Genomic DNA, 27,049 nt, shown 5'->3' on the forward strand with positions numbered 1-27,049 from the left:
CGCGGTCTAGTTATAACAAGTCTCTGCCTTAGGATGTATTGTAAAAATGATGTATGTGTGAAGATCTCGAGGATCGTTTGGTATTCAGTTGTATCGGATTTGTGAAATATAAGTTAAGAGTTTAAATTAATTGGGGGAAAGCCCGTTGAGGGCCCAGAACAAGAGAGGGACATTAAATAGACAATAAATAAATAATTTTTATTTATCCACTATATCTCCGAGAGGGGCAAAATTAAACTGATCTCATTGATGAAACAATGTTTGTTAGGATTAAAAAGAGTGCTACGTGTGAAGGGTCTATAATAAGCCTATAGTATTGGGAATTATTCGCCGTAGACGTAAGTTCCTAGGTAGCTGTCAATCTGAAGCAAGTTTTTAGTTTTTTTTTGTTGCAGATGAGAGTACTATCTGCTTAACTAAAATAGGTCTATTATAGCCTATAATGTTGTGATCTGAATTTTTCATTTTTTGAGTTTGAGGCTTTTCAAAATTTTCTGGGTTGCGTCCCGAATTTCCAGTACCTTGCTAAATATTTGTATGTACTTTGCAGAGTTTTGTAGAGCCAGTCAGAGCCTTATAGCGCATTCTATCACCCTCTAATTTTTTTGAGTTGAGCAAAGAGATCTGAGCATAGAAAATTCTACAAAGGCCCTAGAGAGATCTGAAACGGGACAAAAATGGTCAACAAAATGTACCCTTCTCGCTTGAAACTAATGATGTGGGAATTTTATTTTGTTTTTATGTATACCCTGAGGTCCGTGGTGAACAATTATAGTATTTTATTTGTGTTGCCAACCTGGGATTTACCAGAGCCACTTTCTTGAGCTTACCGATACACCATACATTTCTTTGGCAGAGATGATACCGATCTACTATCCTTTCAACCTCAAAAACCCGCAAGCGAAAGAACGTGATCATTTAATTACTACCAGTGGTGGTCTAAATTGTCAGCAATTTGTAATACATACCTTGGCATTAGGATTTTGATTTAGATGAGGAATAAGCGAATGTATCACATCAAAACCGTTTTTAATATTATATCTTCGTTTTTGTTCCGCATGGATATGTCCCACTCGACGCTGATCTTTGTGAACCGAGTCTGGTGTGGATGAACGTAAGGCACCTTGTGGTGATGTCGGACAGGATCCTATTCCCTGCGAACTGCCGGGACTTGGCGAGTTTGACGGAGTTAACGAGGTTAATATAATCTGCGTAAATTTCATGTCAAATTAATGGTGTCTCCTACTAACTAATCCTTACCGAATCACTAATGGAAGACTGAGATGAATTCATTGATAAAGGAGTTATGAGTAATGTAGCTGTTTGTGCTTGTGACACAATTGACATTGATGCATTTTCCTCCTTTATATGTATACTTGTACCTTGTAGCGACAACGGGTCGGATAGATTATGACTTGGAGCGAATAAATTATTCGGCGCGCCTGCAAAAGCAAAATTTTGCAAAAAAATTTATAAAACTGAGCGACTTACTATTGGTTAATAACTGTGTAAGTAGCATACTATTAGCTGGCGTAACTAACTGGGGATCACTCATGGCACTTAGAAGGGGGGGTCGTTTAACAGTTTCACGTGATACGGACGATGACCGTCTTCTGTCACTTTTATGCGTCGACCTAATACGATTTTCTGTTTTTATTTCTGGCTGTGTGCAAATAAAAATTAACAATTCATAGTTAGTACTCAACCTTACCAATAATGCACTATCGATCGTTGAACCGCTTGCAATTAACGAAGATGCTGTGTTTTGATGAGGTCGTGATGTAGCTTTAAAATTAGACGAATTTTGCGATGAAAATTTCAGGTTTGGTGTTGTAGACGCAGGTGAGGAGAACTTGTAACCCCTGGAAGTGCTTTGAGATGCACTGGATGATTGTGGGAGTTTGAACGTTTGCTGCGGTGATACTGAAATGTTACTACCTTAGCATCAAAAGGAGATGAAGTAATATACTTACATTGCATTCTATTGTCTATCGCGCACACATCTGGAACACCATAATTCTGATACATCGTATTATCGCTGGTTCGATTATACACAGATGTTATCGGCATCTGATTAAGCTTTTTGATAGATTTTTCCGTTTTTACTTCGATTGGATATGAAGACTGTTGCTGTTGAGCTGCATACACTTCCACGGGATGAATCATGACATCGTTTGGATAACTTTGCAGTTGTTGAGTATGAGTCTCTTGCTTTTCCAAAGTAACAGGAGGGACCGAGTTGTATTGTTCCAAAGCTGGTGATGTGTTTGTTAATGTGTTTATCTAAATTGAAATTTCATTGTACAAACTACCCCAAAGAGACATAACAAAAATTAGCTAAATATAAGCAACATGTGAAAAGGTAGCTTGTTCGATTTGCACTTATATATCATAAATCAAAATAGTTCACCATTGTCATTTTCACTTCTTTATTCAGATATCTAACAACTAATAACTCATAGATCCAGAAACCATGGTATCATTCGCAGAGAGTTTAGACAAGAATCCTGAATTATATAAAAATGAATCTTTGACCTAATATTAATCCTTTTGGACTTCCCTTAACAGGGAACTAGCGAAACGTAACCATGACATAAACATTTACTTAGTTTTGCGCATGCGCGCACGCAGCTTACGACAAGCTAAAGGTAATACCGCACTAAGCAAAACTGCACTGCAGTGACACTGCAAGATTTTTGTTCAACAGTCATCAGGTGTCTTTTGAGCAAGATGGCTGAAATTAAAGTAAATCTTCCTCGTCGAGGAACAAACGTCTGTTCTTGTATCTTGTATGGCAAACACGAATGAAATATCACTGTCGCGCTGTTTGCTATACCGCACTAATGGCAGTAGAACTACGGCACGCCACGGCGCGGCAGAGTTGGTGAAAAAGTCAACTTTGTAATTCAGTGCCATGCCGCGTGTCTGCGTCATGCTACGTCGATTCGCTGTAGTGGAGTTCCGCGTAGTGTGGTCTTACCTTTAATACAATCGAGCGATGTGCTTTTATTAAGAAGTGATTCTGCTAAAATATCAGATAGCTCCACTAATAAGAAACGCAGCTTTTCTGCCAGTAAACTTGCTATCGAATTTCTATTTAACTGGCCACTGCACTTTCCGCCCATTACCCTAATCCTAATTTACATTTGGCAAGTTTACTGTAGGATCTTACTTTCGGCTAGTAAAGTTGCCAAGTGTAAATGAGAGGAAAGTGCACTTGCCAGTCACTTGCTACTTGCCCGCAAGGGGCAAGTGAAGTTGAAGACCTGTCTAGTTTGGTGGCCGACTTGCCTGTGTGGTCTGTCCAATTTATGTAGAAGTCCAGTATGTGGGTATCAAAAAGGGGTGATCGAATGCAAAAGGTGGGGTAGTAACGATTTTTTTGTATGTTGTTAGGCTTGGGGCCCTAATAATGAAAAGCCAGGTTTTCGACCTCGAGGCGCATGCGCTCGAACCGCCATCTTGGATTTTAGGTACAAAAATTTGATTTGTTGATAATAACTCACAAACGACAAAAGATGTTATAAGTATACAAAGTTAAAAAGGACAAATTTTTCATTATTCCATTATTCTATTATTCCAAAATTTTTCATTAGAGCCCCAAGCTTAACAACATATTAAAAAATCGCCACTACCCCACCTTTTGCATTCAAAAAACCCTCACTAACTATATAGTTTCAGTGTAGGTGCTGCATAGAACAATGAAGTGGAAGAGTGACCAAATCAAAAAGTTTTTAAATGTGTATGAGAAATATGAGGTACTTTGGGAACTAAGAAAAGGAGACCACACGAATAAGCTAAAAAGGGACAATGAGAACAACTATTAAAAGAAGTGACAGAAACAGAAAACATTCTGTGTACTGATATTAGTCCTCCAGGAAAATTGGACTTTTTCCTAAGAAAATCGTTAATGGAGCTTTGCCAAGTGGATATGTTAAAATGGTCTATAACAAATACAAAAAAAAATAAGTTCGTGAGCAGGGGAATGAGACTAAGTTTTTGGAGAGAATGAAAATGGGTGAAAATCGTATGACAGCAATTTCCGGCAAAAGTTGAGATTAGAGGCAAAAGTTTCAATGAAAATGTTGTAGATCGTGAAAAACTCACATAACCTCAACATAACCAAAAAAATCGCGGAAAACCTGGTTTTTTATTGTTCATTTCCGCAAAAATGATTTTCTTTTAACGAGACTTGGTTGAAATATACAAGCCCTAATACATAAATGTTCGGACACTCAAAATTTAAAAAATATTATAACTTAACATGTTTTTTTATTATTTTTTTCCTACTATAGTTATAAATTAAACATATTTAGTAACTGTCATTTTATATTTTGTTGCAAAATTAATTAATTACAAATGTCAAATAACACAAAACACAAAAAAATTAGAATTTAAAGGGACACAAAAATGTTCGGACACCACCCCTTAATAATGAGTTACATCCCCTTTGACTTTAATAACAGCCTGGATTCGTGTAGGCATGGTCGTCATAAGAGCTTTACATTGATCCGTGCCAAAGGTATCCCAAATCACTTGTAATTTTTAACTCAAAGAAGCAATATTGCGTTGCGGATGAATACACAAACGTTGCTTCATTTTATGTCACCTCTAAAACACTATTATTATGGTTTGTAACCATTTCTTAGTCGTTTTTTGCTGTGACAGGATGCTCCGTCTTGTTCAAAAACAAAATCTGCATCAGGTGAAAATGTCGCAAGTGAAGGCAATCAACTTTGTTCTAAATTCGCTTGATATTTCTAAGCATAAACATTACCATTTGTAAAGTGCAATTGTCCCAACCCATTTGCAGACATACTGCCCCACATCATTACCTACACCACTGGGGAATTTTACAGCACGCTTTAAGCAATCTTTGTGAAATGCTTTGTTTTCCGATTGGATAACTCTTTCTCGATTATCGCCTGCACTGATATCAAATCGAGATTCATCACAAAAAATGATTTTTTTCCAGTCTTGGTAAGACCACACATACCGTTCCCGAGCCCAAGCCAACCTCTTCTTTATTGTTTTTCTGTTTTAAAGATTTTATTCTTTCGCCTCTTTAGAAAAGTATTTTCTAAGGCTCACTAATTTTAATCTCAAGATCCACTTACTTTATAAAAATGTAAACCTGATTTGTGGATCCACCTTTGACAGGTTTAGCGAGAATGATGAGCATTTGTTACTTCGTTCCATTTTACCCGTTTACCGTAAGATTCCGTACTGTGTCTCTTCGTTCAGATTTGCAAATGGTTATCAGCGCTCCCTGCATTCTAGGGGTAACTGTTGGCCGTCTTTGTGGTAATGAAACACATTATTTATTGCCTCATTCTAATCTAGTTTGTAATGTTATTTTAATGTCATTTCCTATATTGTCATTGCCAATAATTTTGTTGAATAAAACCGTTTATTCTAAAGGTTTTATCTATATCAATTTATTCAACAAAATAAAATAATGGAAAAGTTTCTGAAACCCATTCGATTGGATATTGATCCATCAGTTAGTTCCGCCTCCAAGGAATGGGAGCACTGGCTCCGAACCTTTGAGAACTTCCTCTTGGCATATACACCGACCGAAGAAGAAGATTTGCTTCTTTTTGCACCCAGTAAGTTGAATTTGCTAATCAATCATGTGTCTTCAAGGGTATACTCATATATCAGTGAGTGTTCAACTTATGACGCTGCTATCAGCGTACTAAATACGATTTTTATCAAACCTAAGAATATTATCTACGCCAGGCACATGCTAGCTACTAGAAAGCAACTTAATGAGGAAAATATCGATGCATACATACAGGCCTTAAAACTATTATCTAGAGAATGCCAGTTTCAAAGCGTGGACGCCGAAACTAATCGATCTGACAATATACGTGACGCATTTATTTCGGGAATCCAGTCAAATAAGATAAGACAGCGATTACTCGAGAATCTGACGTTAACCCTCGATGAAGCGTACAATCAAGCATTATCCTTAGAGATGGCAGAGATTAATTCCCAACAATACAACGTTATTGGCTTAAACGCTGTTCAACAACTTGGAGGAGGAGTATCACAGCCTGAAGATCAGTGCGAGGAACATACCGTCGCAGCTTCGCCCTCTTACAAGAGCTCTTACAAAAATAAACGAAAATGTTTCTTTTGCGGAAGTGGACGCATTCATCCCCGAAAGGAGTGTCCTGCTGTCAACCAATCCTGTCAACTTTGTGATAAGAAGGGACATTTCGCGATAGTGTGCCGCAGTAATAAGCCAAATAATGCTGCAGTTTTGGAACGAGGAGAAAATACTTCAGCATGTATAGGTATTGTAGCAGCTTCTCCCAGCTCTTTAAAGAAAGCAACTGTAATAGCATATATTCAAGGAGTCCGAGCTGAAGCACTGATTGATACAGGTAGTAGTTTGAGTTTCATAGATGAATCGTATTTTAATTTGTTACGACTTAAAAAGAAACCTAGTAACCAATGTATTTCAATGGCTTCAACCTCTCTAACATCACAAGTTGCAGGAGAAACCTGGGTATCTGCTAAAGTCGGCCAGTACGATTATCAAAATTTACACTTACTGATAGTGAAGGATTTGTGCGCTGATTTAATTATAGGTCACGATATTCTTAAAAAGCATTCTTCTCCTGAATTAAATTTTGGTGGAACGAAAGAACCTATCAAAGTGTGTGGAGTTGCGGCAGCTTCTGTACCTGCGGTACCCTTATTTTCAAATATTTCTTCTGATTGCAAACCTATTGCTATAAAGTCTCGAAGGTATAGCGAAGATGACAAGAAATTTATAAAAGAAGAAATACGAAAACTGTTGATGGAAGGGATCATCGAAGAAAGCACCTCTCCCTGGAGAGCTCAAGTTTTAATTACGAAGAATGCAACTCATAAAAAGCGTCTTGTAATCGATTATTCACAGACAATAAATAGGTATACGCTGCTGGACGCATATCCTCTTCCAAATATGGAAGAATTAGTATCTAATATATCGAATTATTCTATATTTAGTGCAATCGATCTGCAAAGTGCTTACCATCAGATCCCAATCTTATCCGAAGAACGACTATATACTGTTTTCGAAGCGCACGGAAACCTCTATCAATTTCGCCGAATTCCGTTTGGTGTAACTAATGGAGTGTCAAGTTTTCAAGGAGTTCTTGATTGGATCATTAGAGAGGAAGAATTGGAGGGAACATACGTCTATTTGGATGATATAACCATTTGCGGCAAAACTTTACAGGAGCATGACAAGAATCTCGAGAAATTTATGGCAGCCGCTTCCAAATATGGGCTGACTATTAACAAAGAAAAAAGTAAGTTCTCTCAAAATGCAATTAATATCCTGGGTTATCATATAAAGGATCATGTAATCAGACCGGATCCCGACCGCCTTCGACCACTTATTAGTATGCCGCCGCCCCATGATTTACCTTCATTACGAAGAGTTATGGGTTTGTTTGCCCACTATAGCAAATGGATACCAAGATTTTCGGAAAAAGTTCACGCCTTATCAAACACAAAGAATTTTCCATTAGGGAACGAACTTGTACAACGCTTTGAAGAGCTCAAATCTGATATTGCAAAATCAGCTATTAACGCTATAGATCATAACGTGCAGTTCACTGTCGAAACAGATGCTTCGGATCATTCCATAGCGGCAACCTTATCCCAGGCTAACCGACCGGTTGCATTTTTCTCAAGAACACTAAATAAAAGTGAACACAACCACGCTGCTATAGAAAAAGAGGCATATGCAATTGTCGAATCGTTAAAGAAATGGCGTCATTTCCTCATTGGCAAACCATTTCGTCTTATTACTGATCAACGATCTGTATCCTTCATGTTTAATAATAAACTATCAAGTAAAATTAAAAACGAGAAAATACAGCGCTGGCGTCTGGAATTAGCGCCATTCAAGTATGATATTGTGTACCGACCAGGAAAGCAGAATGATGTTGCAGATGCATTGTCGCGTGTTTGTGCTAATATGCAGACTCGCTCTGATAAACTCATTTCTTTACATGACGCATTATGCCATCCTGGTGTTTCGAGAATGACACATTGGGTGAGATCGAAAAATTTGCCTTTTTCTGTAGAAGAAATCAGGAAAACGACTAATTCATGTCGCGTCTGTTCAGAAATAAAACCTAAATATTTTAGGTCTGCTACGCCTGGTCCTGGTTTGGTAAAAGCTACCTCGCCATTTGAAAGATTAAGTATTGATTTTAAAGGACCAGTTCCTTCTAATACGAAGAATAAGTATATACTCACTATTATCGATGAATATTCACGTTTCCCATTTGCCTTCCCATGCGCTGACATGAGCTCTAAGACAGTAATCAAATGTCTTAATGACATATTTATGCTATTTGGTATGCCGTCTTATCTTCATTCAGATAGAGGGACTTCATTCGTTTCTTCGGAGGTAAAAGATTTTCTAAATTCACGAGGAATAGCTACAAGTAGGACTACCCCGTACAATCCTCGGGGAAACGGTCAAGTTGAACGATTAAACGGAACCCTTTGGAAGACAATCCTGTTGGCATTACGATCAAAGAACTTATCAGTAGATAATTGGGAAACAGTATTATCACAAGCTTTACATTCGATACGATCCCTTCTGTGCACAGCTACAAATTGTTCGCCACATGAGAGGATGTTTAAACATACAAGAAGATCTTCTAATGGGGTCTCGCTACCAACATGGTTGACGAATTCGGAACGAGTTCTAATGCAGAAATTCAATCGCTCCAATAAATACCAACCACTTGTGGAGGAAGTCACACTGCTTCATGTAAACCCCGATTACTCTTATGTTCGCCTTGCAGATGGTCGTGAATCGACTGTTTCAAATCGTCACTTAGCACCATTGAATCAAGAAGGTGAAAGAATTCCGGATATGATCAACATAGAACAGCGAGAAACTTCTGATTCAGACCAATCACCTGTAGAGCAAGTTGGCGAACCAAGATCGTTTTTGGATTCAGAAAGTGAAAGAATAGAACAGCCAGTAACTACTGATTCAGACCAATCGGCTGCAGAGCAAATTGAATCACCATCGAACTTTATTGACGAAGCGATTTCACGAAGATCAGTTAGGGAACGTAGGCTCCCAATCCGTTACAATGATTATATTTTAAAATGATGTGTGGATTTTAATGTCATTTCCTATATTGTCATTGCCAATAATTTTGTTGAATAAAACCGTTTATTCTAAAGGTTTTATCTATATCAGTCTTCCTGTGCTTGTTTCCTGCAACTTCGATTGATGCTGTTTTCCCATACTTTGTTACAATATCTGCCACCGTGGACATGGACAAATTGAACTCTACTAAAGGATTTTCCCTTAAGAAACCATTTTACTATTAATTGTTGAATTTCTTTCCGTGTCGCTTTGCCATGTGCCATTTTTTCTTTTAACAAAATGGCTAAGTGTAGTGACAGGTTATAAAAGTTATTATTTTTTGTTTTTCTCCTGCTATCTAGATCAAACTATCAAATATGTGTAGTGTCCGAACATTTATGTGTCAGTTAATTTCGCCGGTTTTCTCATTTTTATGTTGTGAGAGCATTAAAAAAATTGTTTTTTGCTATTAAACATAAACAATAAACTTATAATACATATTTCTGTATAAGATATTTGCGGCTTTATTGACATGGACCTGGATTTATTTTTTTTCGGTTCTGTTTTAAAAATGCTAGATGTCCGAACATTTATGTGTTAGGGCTCGTAGGTACTATTTTATGATTCGAATAACTACAAATTTTATGAGGTTTCCGAAATATTCGTTTTTTTCGGCAAAAAACTTTTTTCTTCGAATAAAAATTGTCCTTCAGAGATTTATCGTAGGAAGTTCAACTTGATGTCATTCTCTTCGTTTTTATCTATACTTTTTAATGAAATAAAAAAAATTATAGATTAAAGAAGGTCAAGAATCGGAAAGATTCCAAAAACCACTTCGGCAACATTGAATTTTCTAGTAAATGTTGATAATTTGTTTAAATTTTGGAAATTGGTCAAAAACTGATTTCAGCATTTGATTCTACGGGAAAAAAATACAAAAGACACTACATTTCATTGTTTGAACAGAGACTTCGTTCCTTGATAGTATTATTAAGAAACATTGAAATGAAATAATCGAGGAAATAATGTTGTGTGCTGAAATATAATATACCTACTGGAATTTTTGAAAGCAGTATGACCGTTATGTTTAGAATAGATTTTCACCCCTTTTCACGTTCCCCAAAAACTTAGTCCCACTCCCCTGTTCACGTATTTATTTTTTTGTGTATTCGTTAGTGTGCGTTTACAATGAAAGTATACGTAAATATTTCATAAACCGTAACTCGTACATATCCGTATCGTTTCCGTAAATTTACTTCGCTGTTTACAATAAACCAAAGTTCATAGTACAAGTAGTATGATATTTGACCGTACGTAACTTTGAAACATTTTCAACCCTTGCGACTATGCGCAAGACTTACATATCGCTTACATATTCATAATTACATTCATTGTAAACACCCTCGTATGTTTCTATAGAGTTCAACTTTGCGAAATTTTTACGTTTTATGTATTTCTTACGTATACGTTCATTGTAAACGCACACTTATAGACCATTTTTAACATATCCACTTGGCATAGCTCCATTACCGATTTTCTTTGGAAAAAGTCCAATTTGCCTGAACTAATATCAGTACACAGAATGTTTTCTGTTTCTGTCATTTGTTCGTTGTTCAAACGAATTGTGCCGTTTTAGCTTATGTGTATGGTCTCCGTTCTTATGCCCCAAAGTACCTCATATTTCTCATACACATTTAAAAACTTTACTATTTGGTCACTGTTCCACTTCATTGTTTTGGAAAAATTTTAACTAACTTTCCCACTCTATTTACATGCAGAATCTACATACATTTGACAGTCCAGACAGACAAGTCGGCCACCAAACTAGCCAGATCCTCAACTTCACTTGCCGCTTGCGGGCAAGTAGCAAGTGACTAGCAAGTGCACTTTCCGCTCATTTACACTTCCGCCAGTGAACTTGCCAAATGTAAATTAGCCTTATTACAGTCTTGCACCATAAAACCGCAATATTTTAACCATAAATTCCTATAGCGCGTTCGCATCTCTAGATTCAGTATGGGGTCTTATGGACTAATTGCCTCTCTTACTAGTTTGCGTCATTCTTCGATAATACTATCCTTGTTTCTAACCGCATTGATGTCAAATTGACATATGATTAAATGGAAGTATTAAAACAAAACATAATCTCCTTGTGCTGTCATTGTCACGTTTGACAAGCATGTACTGTATGTCCATAAGCACCATATTGAATTTGGAGGTGCGAACGCGCTATAGTAAATAATTGGGTTATAAGGTAGTAGCATGCATGCTACACTTCTCAAGTTTAAGTTTTTACACCTTCAAGGTATTGGATACCTATTGCAAAACATCCAGGTCTCTAGGACAATTCCACTAAAGATAGTTAAAAACCGCAGAAGTGGATTCGGAGGCGGACGGACGGGCAAAACGCAATATATATTTTTTTTAATTAAAAAAATGTGCTAAAAAAGCTTCTCATGATATTGGTCCTTTTTTAAGCCGAATCAATTTCTTTTTGCTTATTTTCGTCTTTTCGAATATTCCAACAACACTTAAAAACCAAACTACTTTTTGACAACGTATTCCAATATAAACCAATAGAAAACGCTAAATTCTAACAAAACATAGGTGGATATGGACCTATCTAGTTTCAATATAAATGTTTCAGCCGTTATCAAAGCTAGCATTTGCATCAATTACGAAATGAAAGTATTAATAACTGAATTCATCATTTAGCTGTGATAGTGGCCATTAGAATCATATGCATGAAACATGTATATAAGAATCGGATTAAAATTTGGAAAAGACGTCCATTATTCTGGTTTTTGTTACAGAATCCATGCTCGCCATTTAGCGGCGATCGTAAAAATAATTCCCAGCATTCTCTCATTGGCACCATTTATGCATAAAAATTTCACCCTAACTCTCCGAGATTGTGATATGGTGGTGAGATTAAAAAAGGACTTTATTTACAATCAACCAATAGTGATGGATCTTGAGGTTAATTTACTCTGCCTTTGTATAATTGCGAAATTTTGCAAACAAACAAGAATTGCAATTCGCGCAACAGTAGAAACAAGCAAGCAATTAAATATACTAGTGAAAAGTTTATACAATTCTAGACAGCATACCTGCATACTATTAGTCGACATAAGATCTAGATCTGTATAGCACCAACTACTACTCGTATGCCTATATAACGGATCACTTCCATTTTCTTCGGGCACGGTGGGAAGTTTTGAGGTAATGAGATCTAAATTACGTTCAGTTAGATCGCGCATTTTAGTGTATAGCCACTTACCTTGCAGTGGTTCAAAGGTATCCATGTAATCCTCCAAACTCGGCTGCAGCGGACCCAAACTGGGTTGAATGAAGTCCGCCAGACCTGCTTTGGCTAACAACATAAATAGAATTATGAAACGTTTAACCTAATTTACACACAAATTTCATTTCCAGTTAATAAAACATACTTATGGTCTGCACCATTTTCTTGTAATGGGTGCCCCGAGATGCAATTACAATTTTTTTGTAAATCCCAACACGACATGTTCAATCAACTATTAGGATCTTACAAATGTTTTCATATAATAATTACGATTAATATAAACACATTATATTTTTAGAAACGTCGCTATTATTTTTAATCGTATAAAGTAATTAATTAATCGTGTTATCAAATGACCCTTGCAAACGATTCGACGTTATGTAAAAAAAATCAAGTTTGGGCTGTGATTTTTTTATATGACATGCGAACGGCACATGATCACCGTTATTGTGAAAACGAATAACTAAACAAGCTCTTACCGATCTCCCTACTATCAGGAAAAACAAATGGTTGACTGGTTATCGTAGAAAATAGTGTATCACTCATAAGTCCTAGGTAATCTTCATCCACCATCATATGCATGCTGTCCGAGCTTTGAGAATGCCAAACTAGAGCATCTAGCTCGCTTAACTGAAAAAAAGCAGAAATAATGTGTACTGTTTTGGTAGTGAGACTTACTGTGTCCATGGATTCTTTTAGGGCATGCCCTAAGACGTGAGTGCGATGGAACATGCGCCATTTCTTATACTCAGCAGTTACCGCCGCTAGTTTTCTTTTCCAATATTTCCCCTCCAAGACAATTGCCTGAAAAAACTATTTTGTCAGTCTCGATTGAGGATCGGATCCGTACCGAAGGTACCTCCGGTTTGTTATGTGTGTCGACGTCCAGAGGGGAGGCAAATTGACAGATGTAGGTATTGACTCTTTTGATAACTGCAACATAAAGGAAGTACTTTTCAGGCTTGTAGAATACAAGAAAAAAATTTATTGTAAGTAATCCGTAGGCTGCTGATTTCATGAAGAGATTTTGGTATGTACCTACATACTTAATTCCATATATAATTGCAAGCAGAGCTGGCGTAAAATGAATAACGCTGCTAAATGCTAATGGAAAAGTTTTGACAACTTTCCATATATTTTTAAAGTTTAAAGTTCATTCTATTTTACTTTTAAGTGAGATTTTCCTAATACCAACCTAAAAAATATAGGTTAGATCGGCGTCTTTCATAACTTGCAATGCAGTTGTAATTTTCGCTCAATAATCTACGCCCATCAACACAAATGATACAAAACCTCGTACAAAACATAACATTAATTTTAAATGTTAAAGGTTGGCAGTCCTAAAATTTCAGCGTGCGAATCAAAAAGTAGAATGTTATTTTACTTTCAAGAAAAGCACCTATTGCGCATGTCCTCGGCTAAGAGAATTTTAACTCTGTAAAACGCGCTTAACTGCATTGTGATAAATTATATCGAATATTTTTACAGTTTTAGGTAATTAGAAAGTGTGTTCTTCTGGGGTACAAATATAATATAATTTTTTACCTTCCTTAGTTCTGTACAGGAATCTGTAATGAACCGTAGACAAATTCATTATCTCAATTTGTAATTCTTTTACTAAAAATGGCCGACTGCTCCGTAAAGAGCGTAAAAGTAGCGACGTAATGATAAGACGTATCGGTAACTGTTCCACAACAGTTGTGTCTTATGGGGGCGCCTCTCTTTCATGACCCACTCTAGATTGCTTAACGACTCGGAAGATGATATTACATTTGAACATGAAGCAAAAAACTACGTTGACATTTAACGGCCGCCTACCACACGTTCAAAATCGATGCTATATAATGCAAGAAGAATCACCTTCCTCCTACCATCCATTCTGGCATATTCACACTTCCGTGTTGACATCCCTAATGGATATATTGCTTCAAGATGGCCTAACTCTCTTCTGACACTCCGCTCTTGAGATATAAGGAATTATAACTGATCACGATAGAGCGTCGAGGAGGGGAGCTGTGGTTGGTAGAAAAACTCCTTTCATTAAAACCTTTCACTAGAGTACCATGAAGGATAAAACCAATTTATAAGCCCCCCCTCCCCTCCCCGCACCATTCACTAACGTCCACAAGGATGTCACAAAAGAAGAATACCTTGCCATGACAACGTTCATTAGAAAGGCGATCCCCCCCCCCCCCCCCTTTAAAAAGTTTTACTTGGCATCACTGCAGGAAATTTGAGCCAAATTCATCGTCGCACGTTATACACATTGTAATTTCTGCCAAACAGGATCTCGGGATATAATGGGGGGTTGAAATCAATAGAAAATCAACAGAAAAGTGAGGGTAGCCCCTGTAACAGGTGGTCGCTTTCAACATTTTTTGTTAAATTTACGAATCTGTCAGTATAAGAAATTTTATACGTGTACTGCTTCATATCCAAAGAGAGGGGCACTAATATACAATAGAATGAAACGCGTTAAGCCGAGAATAAGAGGGCTATGTTCTGTTATACCCTTACCTAAGTAAAAATCAGGTGGGAGAGCGGGAGTCTTACTAAAACTTCCAAACAGAACCCACGCAGGCATTTTAAAATCGCGTAAAAGCCGTATACAAAAGAATCGTTAACCGCGCAACTGAAGATTTATACCACCATTTTCGAGGAATTTATTGTCGTGCGTACTTTATACATACAGTGGTAGCCTCGGTGGTAGCCTTTCGAACAAAGCGTTTCTTATGGAACAAAAGACCTTCATCGTGTAGCGAAAATTAATGGACGACCGATAAACTTTTCAACCGTGGACAGTGCAAAAAGTTACTTTTTTTTCTACGTACGTGAATATTTGCGGATCATTGCACGATCGGATTAAGGATGCTTGTATTCAAATAAATTGTTACCACGAAAGCGTTGGAGTCCAAGGTGCAAACATTTCGTTGCGCTATTTTTGGAGTGGCAAGTTACGTAAAAAAACCAGTTACTAAATCAACGTTATGCCTCTGATGTGTTTATACGAGGTTCTAATAATAGTATATTAAGTAACAAGGGATTAAAAAGAGTTTTTGTTCCTGAAAGAATGGTTTAAAATTCTTGAGGGAACAAAAACTAGTTTAATCCAGTGTTACTATTTTTTCCAATACCGACCGATCTGAATCCATTTCAAAATTAATATGCTATAAAAACTATTAAAAAGTAAGGTAGGCTTTTTAGGGTGTCATTGTTACGCTCGCTTGTTTGTAACTGTCAACAAAAATTAAGAATTTTTTATTTTGGTAAAATCATGCCTGTAAACCCTTCTAAAAATATTGAAGACGAAAGTCACTAATCATATGAAGGCGCTTCTTTCATCCCCTAAGATGTCACTTGCTGATAAAGGTTAGTTTGTGTAAAACATTGCATTCTCATGCTTCCAAAATTTGTGGTTGTAGATTGTGACAATTATGAATATTGGTATGGTTGATATTGATTAAATTTTTTTTTAATCCCTAGGGATTAAAATTACCTATTAATGCACAAAAATTACGGATTAAATTCAATAAAAACGTGTCGGCACTGGAAAAAATTATAAATAAAACGGCAACCGGTAAAAAGGTTAAAGACAATTAATTTGCGCTCTTTTGCTGCAAACCCTAAGTTACAAGGGTAATTTTGGACATTTCCACACTGCGGTACATTGGTAGAGTTCTGGGGGCCTCCCATAAAACTCTAGAGTTTTTGATAAATCTTAGAAAAAGTTCCAAGATATCAAAAAAGGGCCATATTTGAATTCTACATAAAGTAATAAACTAGTACGATTGGTTTATCATGAAAAAATCAGACATTTTCGTTTTTTGGGATAATTTCAAAACTATTAAAGATATTTTAAATTTCTTTTCAGATTCGCAACTTAATCCTCTTAACTAACTTCCTATCTGTTAAGATAAGCGAGATCCCATAGTAGCACTTGAAAAATGGACACCCTGTATACCGATCACCCGCTCGGTTTTGAGCTACATACAAATGTATGTAGGGGGAGAATTAATACAAAGCTTGAATGCACCATAGGCAAACAGAATTAATAGGTTTGCCTTTGATATGTATTTGAAGTTAGCGTTCAACGTACGTTATTGCGCTTGCCTAATGCTAGAAAGAGAAGTAGTATGTTAAACACTAATTTCAAAGACCTCGCCGATCCTTCGCGAAAAAATACATTACTGTTTGCCTATGATGCGTTCTACCTTGTACACACTGTATATCAGGGTTTTAATTTGTATTCTGATGTTCCATATAAGCTTTTCATATGCTTACCAAGTTATACACTGTGTCCAAGATAAGGGTGTCTATCATGGGGATCTCCGAAACCATAGAAGATACGGTGATGGTCAAATTAGGGAAAAGTTGCGCAATTAAACAGTTATTCTCATGCTTTAAAGAAAGCCAGATAATTCCGATTACTCACCCGAAAAACCGAAATTTGCCGATGTGGTTTTTATTTTTGTCTGATGTTATTTGAATAGATACAAAAAAAACAGAAACCACTTTCCCACGCCAAACAAAATAATCCATATAAAATCATATTACCTAAACAGTTATTATAATTTACAGTGAACGTTTGTTCTAATGGAAAATTCCTAACTTATAGAGTACAATGCGCTATATCTGTATTAACCAATATTGCAAAAGAAAAGTATTTGGCATAGTGTAATTAATGAAATAAGAGGAACAACTAACTAAGAAAGAAAGGATAAACGTGAAATATATATTTGTAAGGACACATTTGAGTTCTACGCATTGCAATTCTATCACAGGAACTATAGATAAACTAGAATAAGTTATCAAAGTCAAATATTGGTTTTTAAAAGCTCTTATCATTTATAAAATAAATTTTTATTTGATAGAAACACTCGCACCTACAATGCAATCTTAAATGATAGTGGGAATTTAATATTAAAATATAAATGATAATCTATTAGAAATAAGAATACGTCTTTTTGTCACAGGGGCTATCATTGCATGATAACATCAAAGTGACTGTTCAAAGCGAAATCAGCAATATTGCTAATTTTGCAATTTTTTGATGTAGTGATAATTTCATTAGCATTAGCAATAATGATACCACGTCTTTGAGTAAGTTTTGGGGTATACTTATCCGATTTTGGAATTTTTTTTCAAAACTACCATGAAAGGACGCGCCCCTAAATGGGGGTGCAAATTTCACCACTAACGAAACACGTTGGACCCTCAGTATATTTATTTATTTATTTTATTTTTTATTTTATAGTGGGCGGAGTGTTAGCAATTTGCTACTCTTCCCACTCAACCCAATTTGGAAAAATTGCTTGTTTTGAACCACGCTACCACCCAATTTTTTGTTTTATACATATGTAACACTGTATAATATACATATTTATAATTTTTTTTTCTTTTTTGAATCAATATTAAAAATGTTTGAATTTCTGTAATGTTATATTTTTTAAAAGACAATTTAACCTGCTATCTTTTGAGATTAAAATATACAGGGTGTTCCATTTCAAAAAAAATAAATTAGGTCCGACGACTTTTTTACCTAACCCTGTATGTTATTTTGAAAACTGCAGATTATGCAACAATCATTATAAAGAATCTTTTGTAATAAACATTTTTCTGTGCCTCCTACGAAAATATAGCCTCGTTCTGAAATAGACATTTTTTAATATTTCTTAAACTAACGAATATTTTCATAGCACTAACAATTATGTACTGAGAAAAAAATGTTAAAAATAGGGCAGGATGGTTTAAACTGGTGGCTCATCATTGGAATATCTGTAACGGTTAGAGATACAGTGTACAGGATGAGTCAACGATGCGCGAACTTAATGCTCTGAAAATAAGATAAAATGCTTTTGTATTATGATATGGTTCAAATATTCTCCACATTTTATTGTAAAGCGATGGGGTATACAAGAGGGAATTTTTTTTAAATATTGATTCATGAAAAAAATTTATTCCTCATATTTTTTACTTGCTTTGAAAGTGCCAATAACGTTTCGATTGTTTGTCGTTTGATAGCAATACGCTATCTTGATTATAATGTGATATGATGTAATAACTTTCAATAAAAAAAATTAATTTTATTATTTTTCCAGATTTCTATAAATAAATTTTAGATTATCGAAACGTTATTGGTACTTTCAAAGCAAGCAAAAAATATCATGAAGAATAAATTTTTTTCATAAATCAATATTTAAAAAAAACTTCCCTCTTGTATACTCCATCGCTTTACACCCTGTATTTGGAATTATACAGGGTGCGTTCACAAAGTAAGGCGCTAAAATAGTACATTTTTTTAAATTCCAAACGTCAGTTTATTGTCAAAATTATTACTTAAATTTTAATTCCAGGCTCTATATCTTTTATACTGGGTAAAATAAAAGTCAAATAAATACATAAACTATGAAACATTAAAAAAATATCTTAAAGGGTGTTTTTTTGTAGGTCCAAAGTTAAAAACATCATATTAAAAATCTCACTTTTTTAAGTAGAACCCCCTGTATATTTTTCTATCATCTTTTAGTTCCTCCCAGAAAGTTCAACTTTAGTTAATAATGTCCTATACCTATCTCTGATAGTTTTCGAAATATCTTGGGTGTATTTGATTTACATAATAACGACCATGCAAAAAAGCAATTCTTATCTGCCTCGTCCAAAATGAAAGTCGTATCGATTAATAGATTAATTCGTTTACCATAACAGATACCGAAAAAAGTCTTGGCGCAAAATTATACTAAATGACCGTTGTCATGTTTGTAAAATATTTTTTATCACCAGGGGTATGCTGTATTCCAGTGGCGTATCAAACTTGCGTATTTTGAAATGGAACACTTCATATTTTATTGCAGATTTGGAAAGTACTTATTTTTTTATGTAACATGCTACGCCCTTTGCTGTTATAACCTTTCCTCCTTAAAATTTGAGTTCTTAGAATTTTTTTTTTGAGAGGAATCGAAGATGAAACTTATTTTACCTTCGCACGTCTATTTTTTAAAATAACACATTATAGCTCTAGATAGCCAAAACTACAAAATTTCCATTGATCAAACAAAACCACATATTCCATAATTCGCCTAAAAACGTTCTTTTCCAAGTCTGCCTCGATGAAACAAAAGATGTTAATTGTCACAATTAACAGTAAAGTGTTGGCAGTGTACGATTGTTTTTTAATCCATGTTGTGAAATGTTACCAAGACTTTTTCGATATCTTTTATAAGGAATTAAGATCCGAGGAGTCTTAGATGCAATCCCTGTATACTAATTACAAAATTACTATACCAGCACTAATGTCATGCGTCACTTTGGCAAATATTTCACTGAATACAAAAATGTTACTAAGTACACGTTAAGTATGAGTACAGTGAAAGTGAAAAGTAATATCTATGAATTCCACCCTAAGGCTCTCTTGTTAGGTCCTAAGTTCTGCAAAGGGTCTAAACAGCTCTTCGGTGGCACTAGGATGCTTTTGAAAACCTTGTAGAAGCTTTTTACTGATATGGAAAGTGTTTAAAATGTTTTGCAGACTTATCCGGTATTAAGACATTTGATTGGTTGTATACTGCAGTATGCAGCCAATCAAATGTCAAAATTCTTGTTTAAACTCACATTTGGCAAATAATCTAGGATTTTGACTATAATTCGCTTTCCTGCAACCGGCCGTCAAAGGAAAAAACAAAAAAAACTTCTACCTTAATGTTAAATTAAACACAAATTACCATTCATTAATATTACCTTCAATAAGGAACTTTTTTAACCTACGTCCCACCAGGTAGCAAGTTAAAAAGATCACACAAAATATTTACAAAACTCCTGTACTTATCTGTAGTGCATTGAATCAAGATCAATCAAGATATTTCAGGAACACCTTAAACATTTTCTGAAGTCTTCAAGAAACTTCCATACACCCATATAGATTATAGACACATATAAGTCTTGAGAGCTTTGGACAAGATTTTGGAAGAAATCGAAAGAACACGGAAAGCCCTTGAAGAACATACAATGTGCCTAAAAATACGCATTTTAATGCATATTTACCTCCCATACACAGTTGCCAAATTTCACTCACCTTGGAACAAACTATAATACAATTTGCTGCATTTTTTACGTTACACCCTGTATACGCTACTCTCTTCATTTGAAAAAGAAATGTATACAATTTGTTGAAATTGTGAATATTATGTAACAGAGTAATTAGCATATATAGTAAAATCTAGTTTAATCTTTGTAAATAAGAAAAAAAATGTTAACTAGATCATGATAGAGATTATATTGTGACCCATGTGCCAAATATGTATAACTACAACTTCAGACGACATGCTTCATGGTAAAAGCCCCCTATAGCATCTTTATGGAACTAACCAAATGGTTAGCAAATCTTCCATTAACTGTGTCTATCAAACGCAGTATTATCTTTGCCCACCACCTTCCGGTAATACGCATGCAACCTCTATAGGTAGATGACTGAACCAGCTTGTGCACACTACTCCATTTTTGCAATAATAATAAATACAAAATTGACCAAATGAGCGGTCTCACCCTGTATCTTTACCATAGGACACTGTCATTTTATTAACAATGGTGTAAAATTCCTCATGAAGTAACACTAGCCGAGATGATAAAATAATAACTATAAAGATAATACGTACATTGCATGTGCCAACAACGCCATATAACATTATTTAATCGTATTTTGTCTTTCCAACGTAAACGAATCCCTCTAAACCGATTCCACTTGGGCGACGTAAGTTTTTGTCTACGATGCAATAGGAACGGTAATAAGCGATTAATGAATGTTTACTCACACACCTGTAAGCAATGGACATGCATTGAAATAGCTTCGCTAAGCTTGTATCAATTGTCAAAGGTTGCTGAGAAAACGTTTTCTTCGAAGCGACATCTGGGATTTCGAAGCCAGAATGATCTTGCCTATACATGTCTCGCAACTCGTTAACCTCAGGTTCCGGAATTGGAACCGCAAGTTCGTCATCGTCGTCCTGCTCCTCGGCCTCAAAATGTGATATCATAAAATGTCCGGAGTGTATCGCTTCTGTACCCCGTTGCTCTTTTGTTCCCACTCCCCGCTTGGCGATGGTAAACATTTCGATTGTTTACAACTGATTTTATCATCAATATTGAGACGGAACCTCTCCGCGACACATACGGTTAAAATAACGACACGAAATGGTTTCCGTTCTAAAAGATCAAGTATTGATTAGGGGGTCAATCAAAAATGTTAAGAGCTAGTCAAATTAATAGATTACGTACAATATCCATAAATAACAAATTGATAACAAATTCACATGAACTTCGTGAAAGTACGACGATTCACGGTATTATACATCACTTGTTGCCACTACATCTTCCTGAGAAATAAAATGTAACTACCTATTAAATACACTAACTTTAAATTAAAAAATATACAAGACAAACAAATAATCATATCTATCATATCTCAAAGCAACTTTATTTCTTGCTCTGAGGCTTAAATAATGGTTAAATGAACATGCTTATCAGTGTATACAGTACGATGCGCTTTCAGTTTGCTTACACTTTTTAAGCGAATGAGATAAAAGGATGCTAGAAAATCATAATTTGCAACATCACCACAGCTTATTTAAGTAAGCTGTGACATACATCACTGTACAGGGTGTCCATTTTCTATACTTTTATGGGGTATTTCCGTAACTGTTGTGTTAGTACCTACTATCAAAAAAGTAATAAGGTGCCATAGGCTCTGTTTGGGTTAAACTTAAAAAGGTAATATCAAAATGAAAATATTCGCTCAGTTAAGAAAATACGGGGAAAAATTAAAAAACTGGTCAATTTCAGAATGACCCTATATATTTTCTTAGTTAAAAAAGGTACAGAAAAATGTTTATTACGAAACCTAATTTTTTAAATGGAATGACGCCCTCTAAATTTTAATCTAAAAGGCTAGCATATTAAATTTTCATTTCGAAAATACAACACACTATAGGGTTAATATTCAAAAAAAGTGACTCAAAAAAAACAAAAAAATTTCAAAGCGATTTTTAAATTTAAAAAAAATATTTTTTGAATCTTTTTGAACCAATATTGAATTTTTTTAGTGTTATATTTTTTAAATTATTTATAATAAAATATATAGGGATAGGTTCGATAACTTTTTTACCTGACCACGTATACTTACTTTAAAAACGTCGACGTATTCAACAATCATTGTAAAGAAACGTTTGTAATAAACATTGCCGCAATGTTTACCATAATTATCTAAGTTTGACTCAAAAAGAGCACATGACGCCTATATTACTTTTTTATTACACTAACAATTACGAAGATATCCTACAAATGTGTCGAAAATGTTACACCCTATGGCCTACATGACTGCCAGTGCACTAAAATGATGTATTCGTATTCGCAACAAAAATGTAACTGCAATGGGAAATAAAAATATTTTAGCGCATTTTTGATTCTTAAAAATTATGGGTACCTACTCTTTGCTTATAGTTTCACAATAACTATCGGCCGTTCGGGCGCTTTTTAAAAATCGATCAAAATCTCGGCAACGGAATATCGTGGAACTTTCGGGATTACAGCATTATATTCCGTGTTATTCCTGCATCGGCCGATCATTGGTTTGAGCGCCTTTTATAAATTGATCGAGATCTCGGTAACGGAATGTCGTAGATCCTTCGGCGTTTTAGCATTAATAGATATAGAAGTACATATATGCACAATCGAGTTATTCTTGAGGAACTTAGGCTGAAAGACACTGATCTTATCCACATCAAAAATGCGCTTACGTCTATTGATGGCACATATTAGAGACTCTTTTTAACTTGTTTAATCAGTTTGTACCCAATGCCAACACATCACACAGACGTACATTTTGAATTTGAGGAAAAATTTAAAAATGAAAGAACTGATTTTTTTTCCTTTGCGACTTCTTCCGTCTTTTCGGTGGCTTTAATCTGAATTTTTTTCACCATTACCTACTCCGAGCAAACACGCTGATCGACTTAAACTTTTTACCGTGCGACGCGGAGGCCTCACGCCATCCTGGTTTCCAGTGATGTATTTTGGCCCACGGCTCGCTATCTCCCAACGACTTAATTTCCACTAGGTACCTTCATTTTTTTGAAACTATACGGTCATCGCACATTCGATTCTTTTCCACCAATAGAACTCATTTCTTTCGGCCAATCAAATCCCCAGAAATGCAGATGGTAGCTCTTGTTAACCTCACGTTGACTCAAACTTTCGCCGCATCAGCAAAACACTGCACCAGCATCCTGAATCGAACGGATCTGGCTCTGCGGGATTGGCACGTAATTCTAGTTAGTTTCGTCATAAGTCACGAGTCTCTGGCGCTTCCAACTTTCACACGCATTTAACTGACAAGGGCACGCTCCGAAACCATTCGCGAAAATAAAACATAAAATGCGCTAGCAGACTCCCGGCCTTTTAAAGAAAAATGAACCATTCAAATTCCTAAATTATGTTGGTCAACAAAACTGATGTTGAACTATTTTTAGTAGAATGGACACAATTAAGAAGAACCTTTATTTTATAAAACATCACCCAATAGCACATACTAACTTGCCTATTACATCTTTTAGATCCATAATAACAAAACAATAGATATTGATAATAAAGCAAAGGCATGTCACTATACTAATGATAATAAAAAATGTACACTACTATACCTACTACTCATTTATTTATTTACAAACATTTACGTGTTACATCCAACAAATCACACAAAAAAGGGCATATTTTTTTAGTCTGAATTGTCTTAAAAAAACTATCTAAAAGGAACTTACACACAAACCAGTTGCTGCATAAACATTTCAATACAATAATTATCTAAAAATTTAAGACAATATAATAACCAAAATAGTAGCTTTACACAAACTCATCACAGAATTTCGGTATCAATATAGCAATGGTTACTGGCTGGTTTAACATAAACACCTAAATAACCCTCTATTGACTAACATGTGGTAAAGTATGCATTGGCATCATATTAATATTATGTTCACCATGTGTTAATATCTTATTAATTACAGACAATTCTAAATCTTTTTGATTAATTGCTTCACATGGGGTCCAAGATTGGTCATGTTCTAATCGAAAACTGCCCAAGTACGGATGTGGACTGTTTGTCCATTCCTGAAATTTGAAGAATGTTACTTTGAATTTTTGAAATTGTTATAGTATTTTTGAGTTCATTCTATCCAAACATGAAATATTCATATTAAACACTATCTTATCATTTTGGACATATGTAGTCTTCCAATCAGAACTGAATTTTAAAATGTTGTGAATGGAACAACACACTGCAGAAAACTACCTATAATCCCATAGTTAACCATGCAATCCCAGATAGGTAATGTAAAAAAAATTACGAAAAACTGTTTGAAGGTGCAACTATCCACGAATCCTTTGAAAAGTTACAAAAAAACTTTGCCTAACATCACAGTATAGATACCAACTAGACTGTGCCAACCACTAAACTGTGGCAACATTGCAAAAATGGCAACTTGCTGTGCATTTTTTTAGATGTTGAAACTTACCTGGGGAGACAACATGCTAAAATATTCCTGTCCTGATGGTCTCTTGTACAAATGATAGATGTTTCCAGGAACCTTAACAAAATTACAAGCCGCATGGTGAAGGTCTAAATTCAGTTTCGTCTCTCTAAGTACATTTTCTGCTTGCTGTTGTAAAAATCTAATCTAAAAATTCAACTTCTTTAAAAGGGCATGTTCATTTTGGCTGCTACTTACTTGTTCCGCTATAATTTGTAACTTATTACAAGCATTTGCATGTATAAAATTATCTGCCTAAAAGTAAAATAGTTATCTTAATAAAAAAAAATCCTATGCTCAGTAGTATTTGAATACCTTGCTGTGTCAAGTGAAAACCCACCACTAACAAAAGAATTTCAAAAATGTTTAATTAGAATCTCGAAAGAATTTGAACCAGACATTTTGTGTAATATAGGTAACTTAAAATACATTAATACCAATCGGAGAACCAATCATGGATTATAGCAAATTACACTTAAAGGAAGAAAGTATCTGTCTTTTTTTCCATTTTTTCTGATATGCAAATTACACAATTCTGTTTAACCTCGTGTTTAACTGACCCTAACTCGAACGGTTCAACAACCGTGGTACCTTAGGACCGTTATAAAATATTGAAATACAACTAGAAATAACTAATAACCTTTTGTATTTCAACAGCCAATTCTACAAGATCATTTGGTGATCTTTTACCCACAGCCACACTGTTAACGAGTTGCACTCCACAAGGTTCATTGTTACGATTTACAAGAGTTACTGAAAGAAACGCTGCAGTCAAATTCATTGGTTTCAGTAGATACCTTTCTTTGTAAGATTTTCCATCTCCAAACCAAGAGCTCGTTTCATATTTTAAAATTTGAGTTCTTTTTACTTGAATTATATAATTGAGGTTATGTTACAATTGTTGGTAAATCGTATTATACAGGATGTTAACTTGAAAATAACCGTTTTCTGCTATGTCTATTTGGCCAACGACCGCTATTTGAAGGCTAAGCAGTTGTAAGTGCAGGACAAGGGAACCGACAAGATATCCAAATTGGACACATTTTCGAAATGTTTTGAATTATCTACGTCAATATTTTTAATTTTTATCGCCAAATTATCCAAATCTAAATAAAACGACAAAATATTCAACCAATTTGAAAACTACGATTTGGATATCTTATCGATATTTTTTAGAAAAAAAATCCAAATTTTTTCTACATAAAATCCCAAAAAATTGGAAAGATTTTGACAAAAAAATCCAATATACACTCTTGATCTGAATAAGAAGATTGCCACTAATATTCATATATCTATGAGTGTTATGCGTCCCCAAACTATAATTATTATGAGTCTTTGCACCGGGATAAAACCAATTTAGGATCTCGGCGCTCTATTTTGACAATTTTACAAAATGTAATGAGAACATTTCTTTTTTTTACAATATACCAACGGTATCCGTTCGCTTGTGTTGCCAAGAGCCTATTTAAAGGATTTCTTCTTTGCCTAGACTGTTTGGTCGCTTGATTTAGTTTGCGTTCACCCTCCGGAGCTCTCGTGGTTTGCCGACTGTTTTCTTAAGACTGTATTTTTCTGCAACCATCTCTTTGATGTAGGAGGGACACTGTTTTATATTGGTTGTTAGGTCTGTAGCAGAGTTTGCTGCCTGTTGGACACAGTGGTTAAAGTGTTCAATTACTGTATCCATTTCGTCTGGTGTTTTTAGCCATAAATTTAACTTGGCGCGAAGACTATATAATCAAAACATAATCTCACCAAACATTTACATCAAAAATGGTACCTCATTTGAAACAATAAAAGTTAACGGTATGAACCACGTGATTCTGCATTGAGGTTTGTGATGGAACCGAATTAGCCCGCTAAAATTCGGTTTAAATATTCCCGAAACCGACCCTGGGGCGACGAAAAAAGTCAAGATTGCGCTTTGTCTCGTTTCCGTGGAACACGTGTTTTTTTCTTCTCTACTCTACATTGAAATGGGCCATAATTTACAATAAAAGTGTCAAATACAACGCTATACGAGGAAACTTATTGATCCGTATCGATTATTTGCCA

The 27,049-nt window shown here is 35.3% G+C and overlaps 2 protein-coding genes across 5 annotated transcripts; both read right to left on the reverse strand.

The window, feature by feature from the left end:
* Positions 1 to 710: 710 nt before the first annotated feature.
* Positions 711 to 21,854, reverse strand: LOC116171255 (MLX-interacting protein-like). Of its 3 annotated transcripts, XM_031487981.1 has the most exons (13): positions 21,690 to 21,830; positions 21,231 to 21,617; positions 21,071 to 21,177; positions 13,273 to 13,355; positions 13,101 to 13,226; positions 12,902 to 13,052; positions 12,399 to 12,491; positions 12,229 to 12,350; positions 1,974 to 2,283; positions 1,712 to 1,923; positions 1,492 to 1,663; positions 1,261 to 1,442; positions 711 to 1,208 (listed from the first exon to the last, which is right to left on the reverse strand). In XM_031487981.1, the coding sequence occupies exons 2-13, from the start codon at positions 21,521 to 21,523 to the stop codon at positions 948 to 950; spliced, it is 2,112 nt and encodes a 703-aa protein (XP_031343841.1). In that variant the 5' UTR covers positions 21,524 to 21,617; positions 21,690 to 21,830; the 3' UTR covers positions 711 to 947. The 3 variants fall into 3 exon arrangements, with proteins under 3 accessions (XP_031343841.1, XP_031343842.1, XP_031343843.1); XM_031487982.1 differs by having other exon boundaries at positions 714 to 1,208; positions 13,282 to 13,355; positions 21,231 to 21,824; XM_031487983.1 differs by lacking the exons at positions 711 to 1,208; positions 1,261 to 1,442 and having other exon boundaries at positions 1,497 to 1,634; positions 21,231 to 21,854.
* Positions 21,855 to 23,595: 1,741 nt separating this feature from the next.
* On the reverse strand, positions 23,596 to 25,943 carry LOC116172358 (uncharacterized protein C1orf50 homolog). 2 transcript variants are annotated; one of them, XM_031489565.1, is made up of 6 exons: positions 25,792 to 25,943; positions 25,635 to 25,747; positions 25,193 to 25,249; positions 24,980 to 25,141; positions 24,566 to 24,575; positions 23,596 to 24,169 (listed from the first exon to the last, which is right to left on the reverse strand). In XM_031489565.1, exons 1-6 carry the CDS (start codon positions 25,835 to 25,837, stop codon positions 24,129 to 24,131), a joined length of 429 nt encoding a protein of 142 aa, XP_031345425.1. In that variant the 5' UTR covers positions 25,838 to 25,943; the 3' UTR covers positions 23,596 to 24,128. The 2 variants fall into 2 exon arrangements, with proteins under 2 accessions (XP_031345425.1, XP_031345423.1); XM_031489563.1 differs by having other exon boundaries at positions 23,738 to 24,575.
* Positions 25,944 to 27,049: the final 1,106 nt, after the last annotated feature.

The sequence above is a fragment of the Photinus pyralis genome, unplaced genomic scaffold (genome assembly GCF_008802855.1).
Source record: "Photinus pyralis isolate 1611_PpyrPB1 unplaced genomic scaffold, Ppyr1.3 Ppyr1.4_LG5, whole genome shotgun sequence".
NCBI classification, from domain to species: domain Eukaryota; kingdom Metazoa; phylum Arthropoda; class Insecta; order Coleoptera; family Lampyridae; genus Photinus; species Photinus pyralis.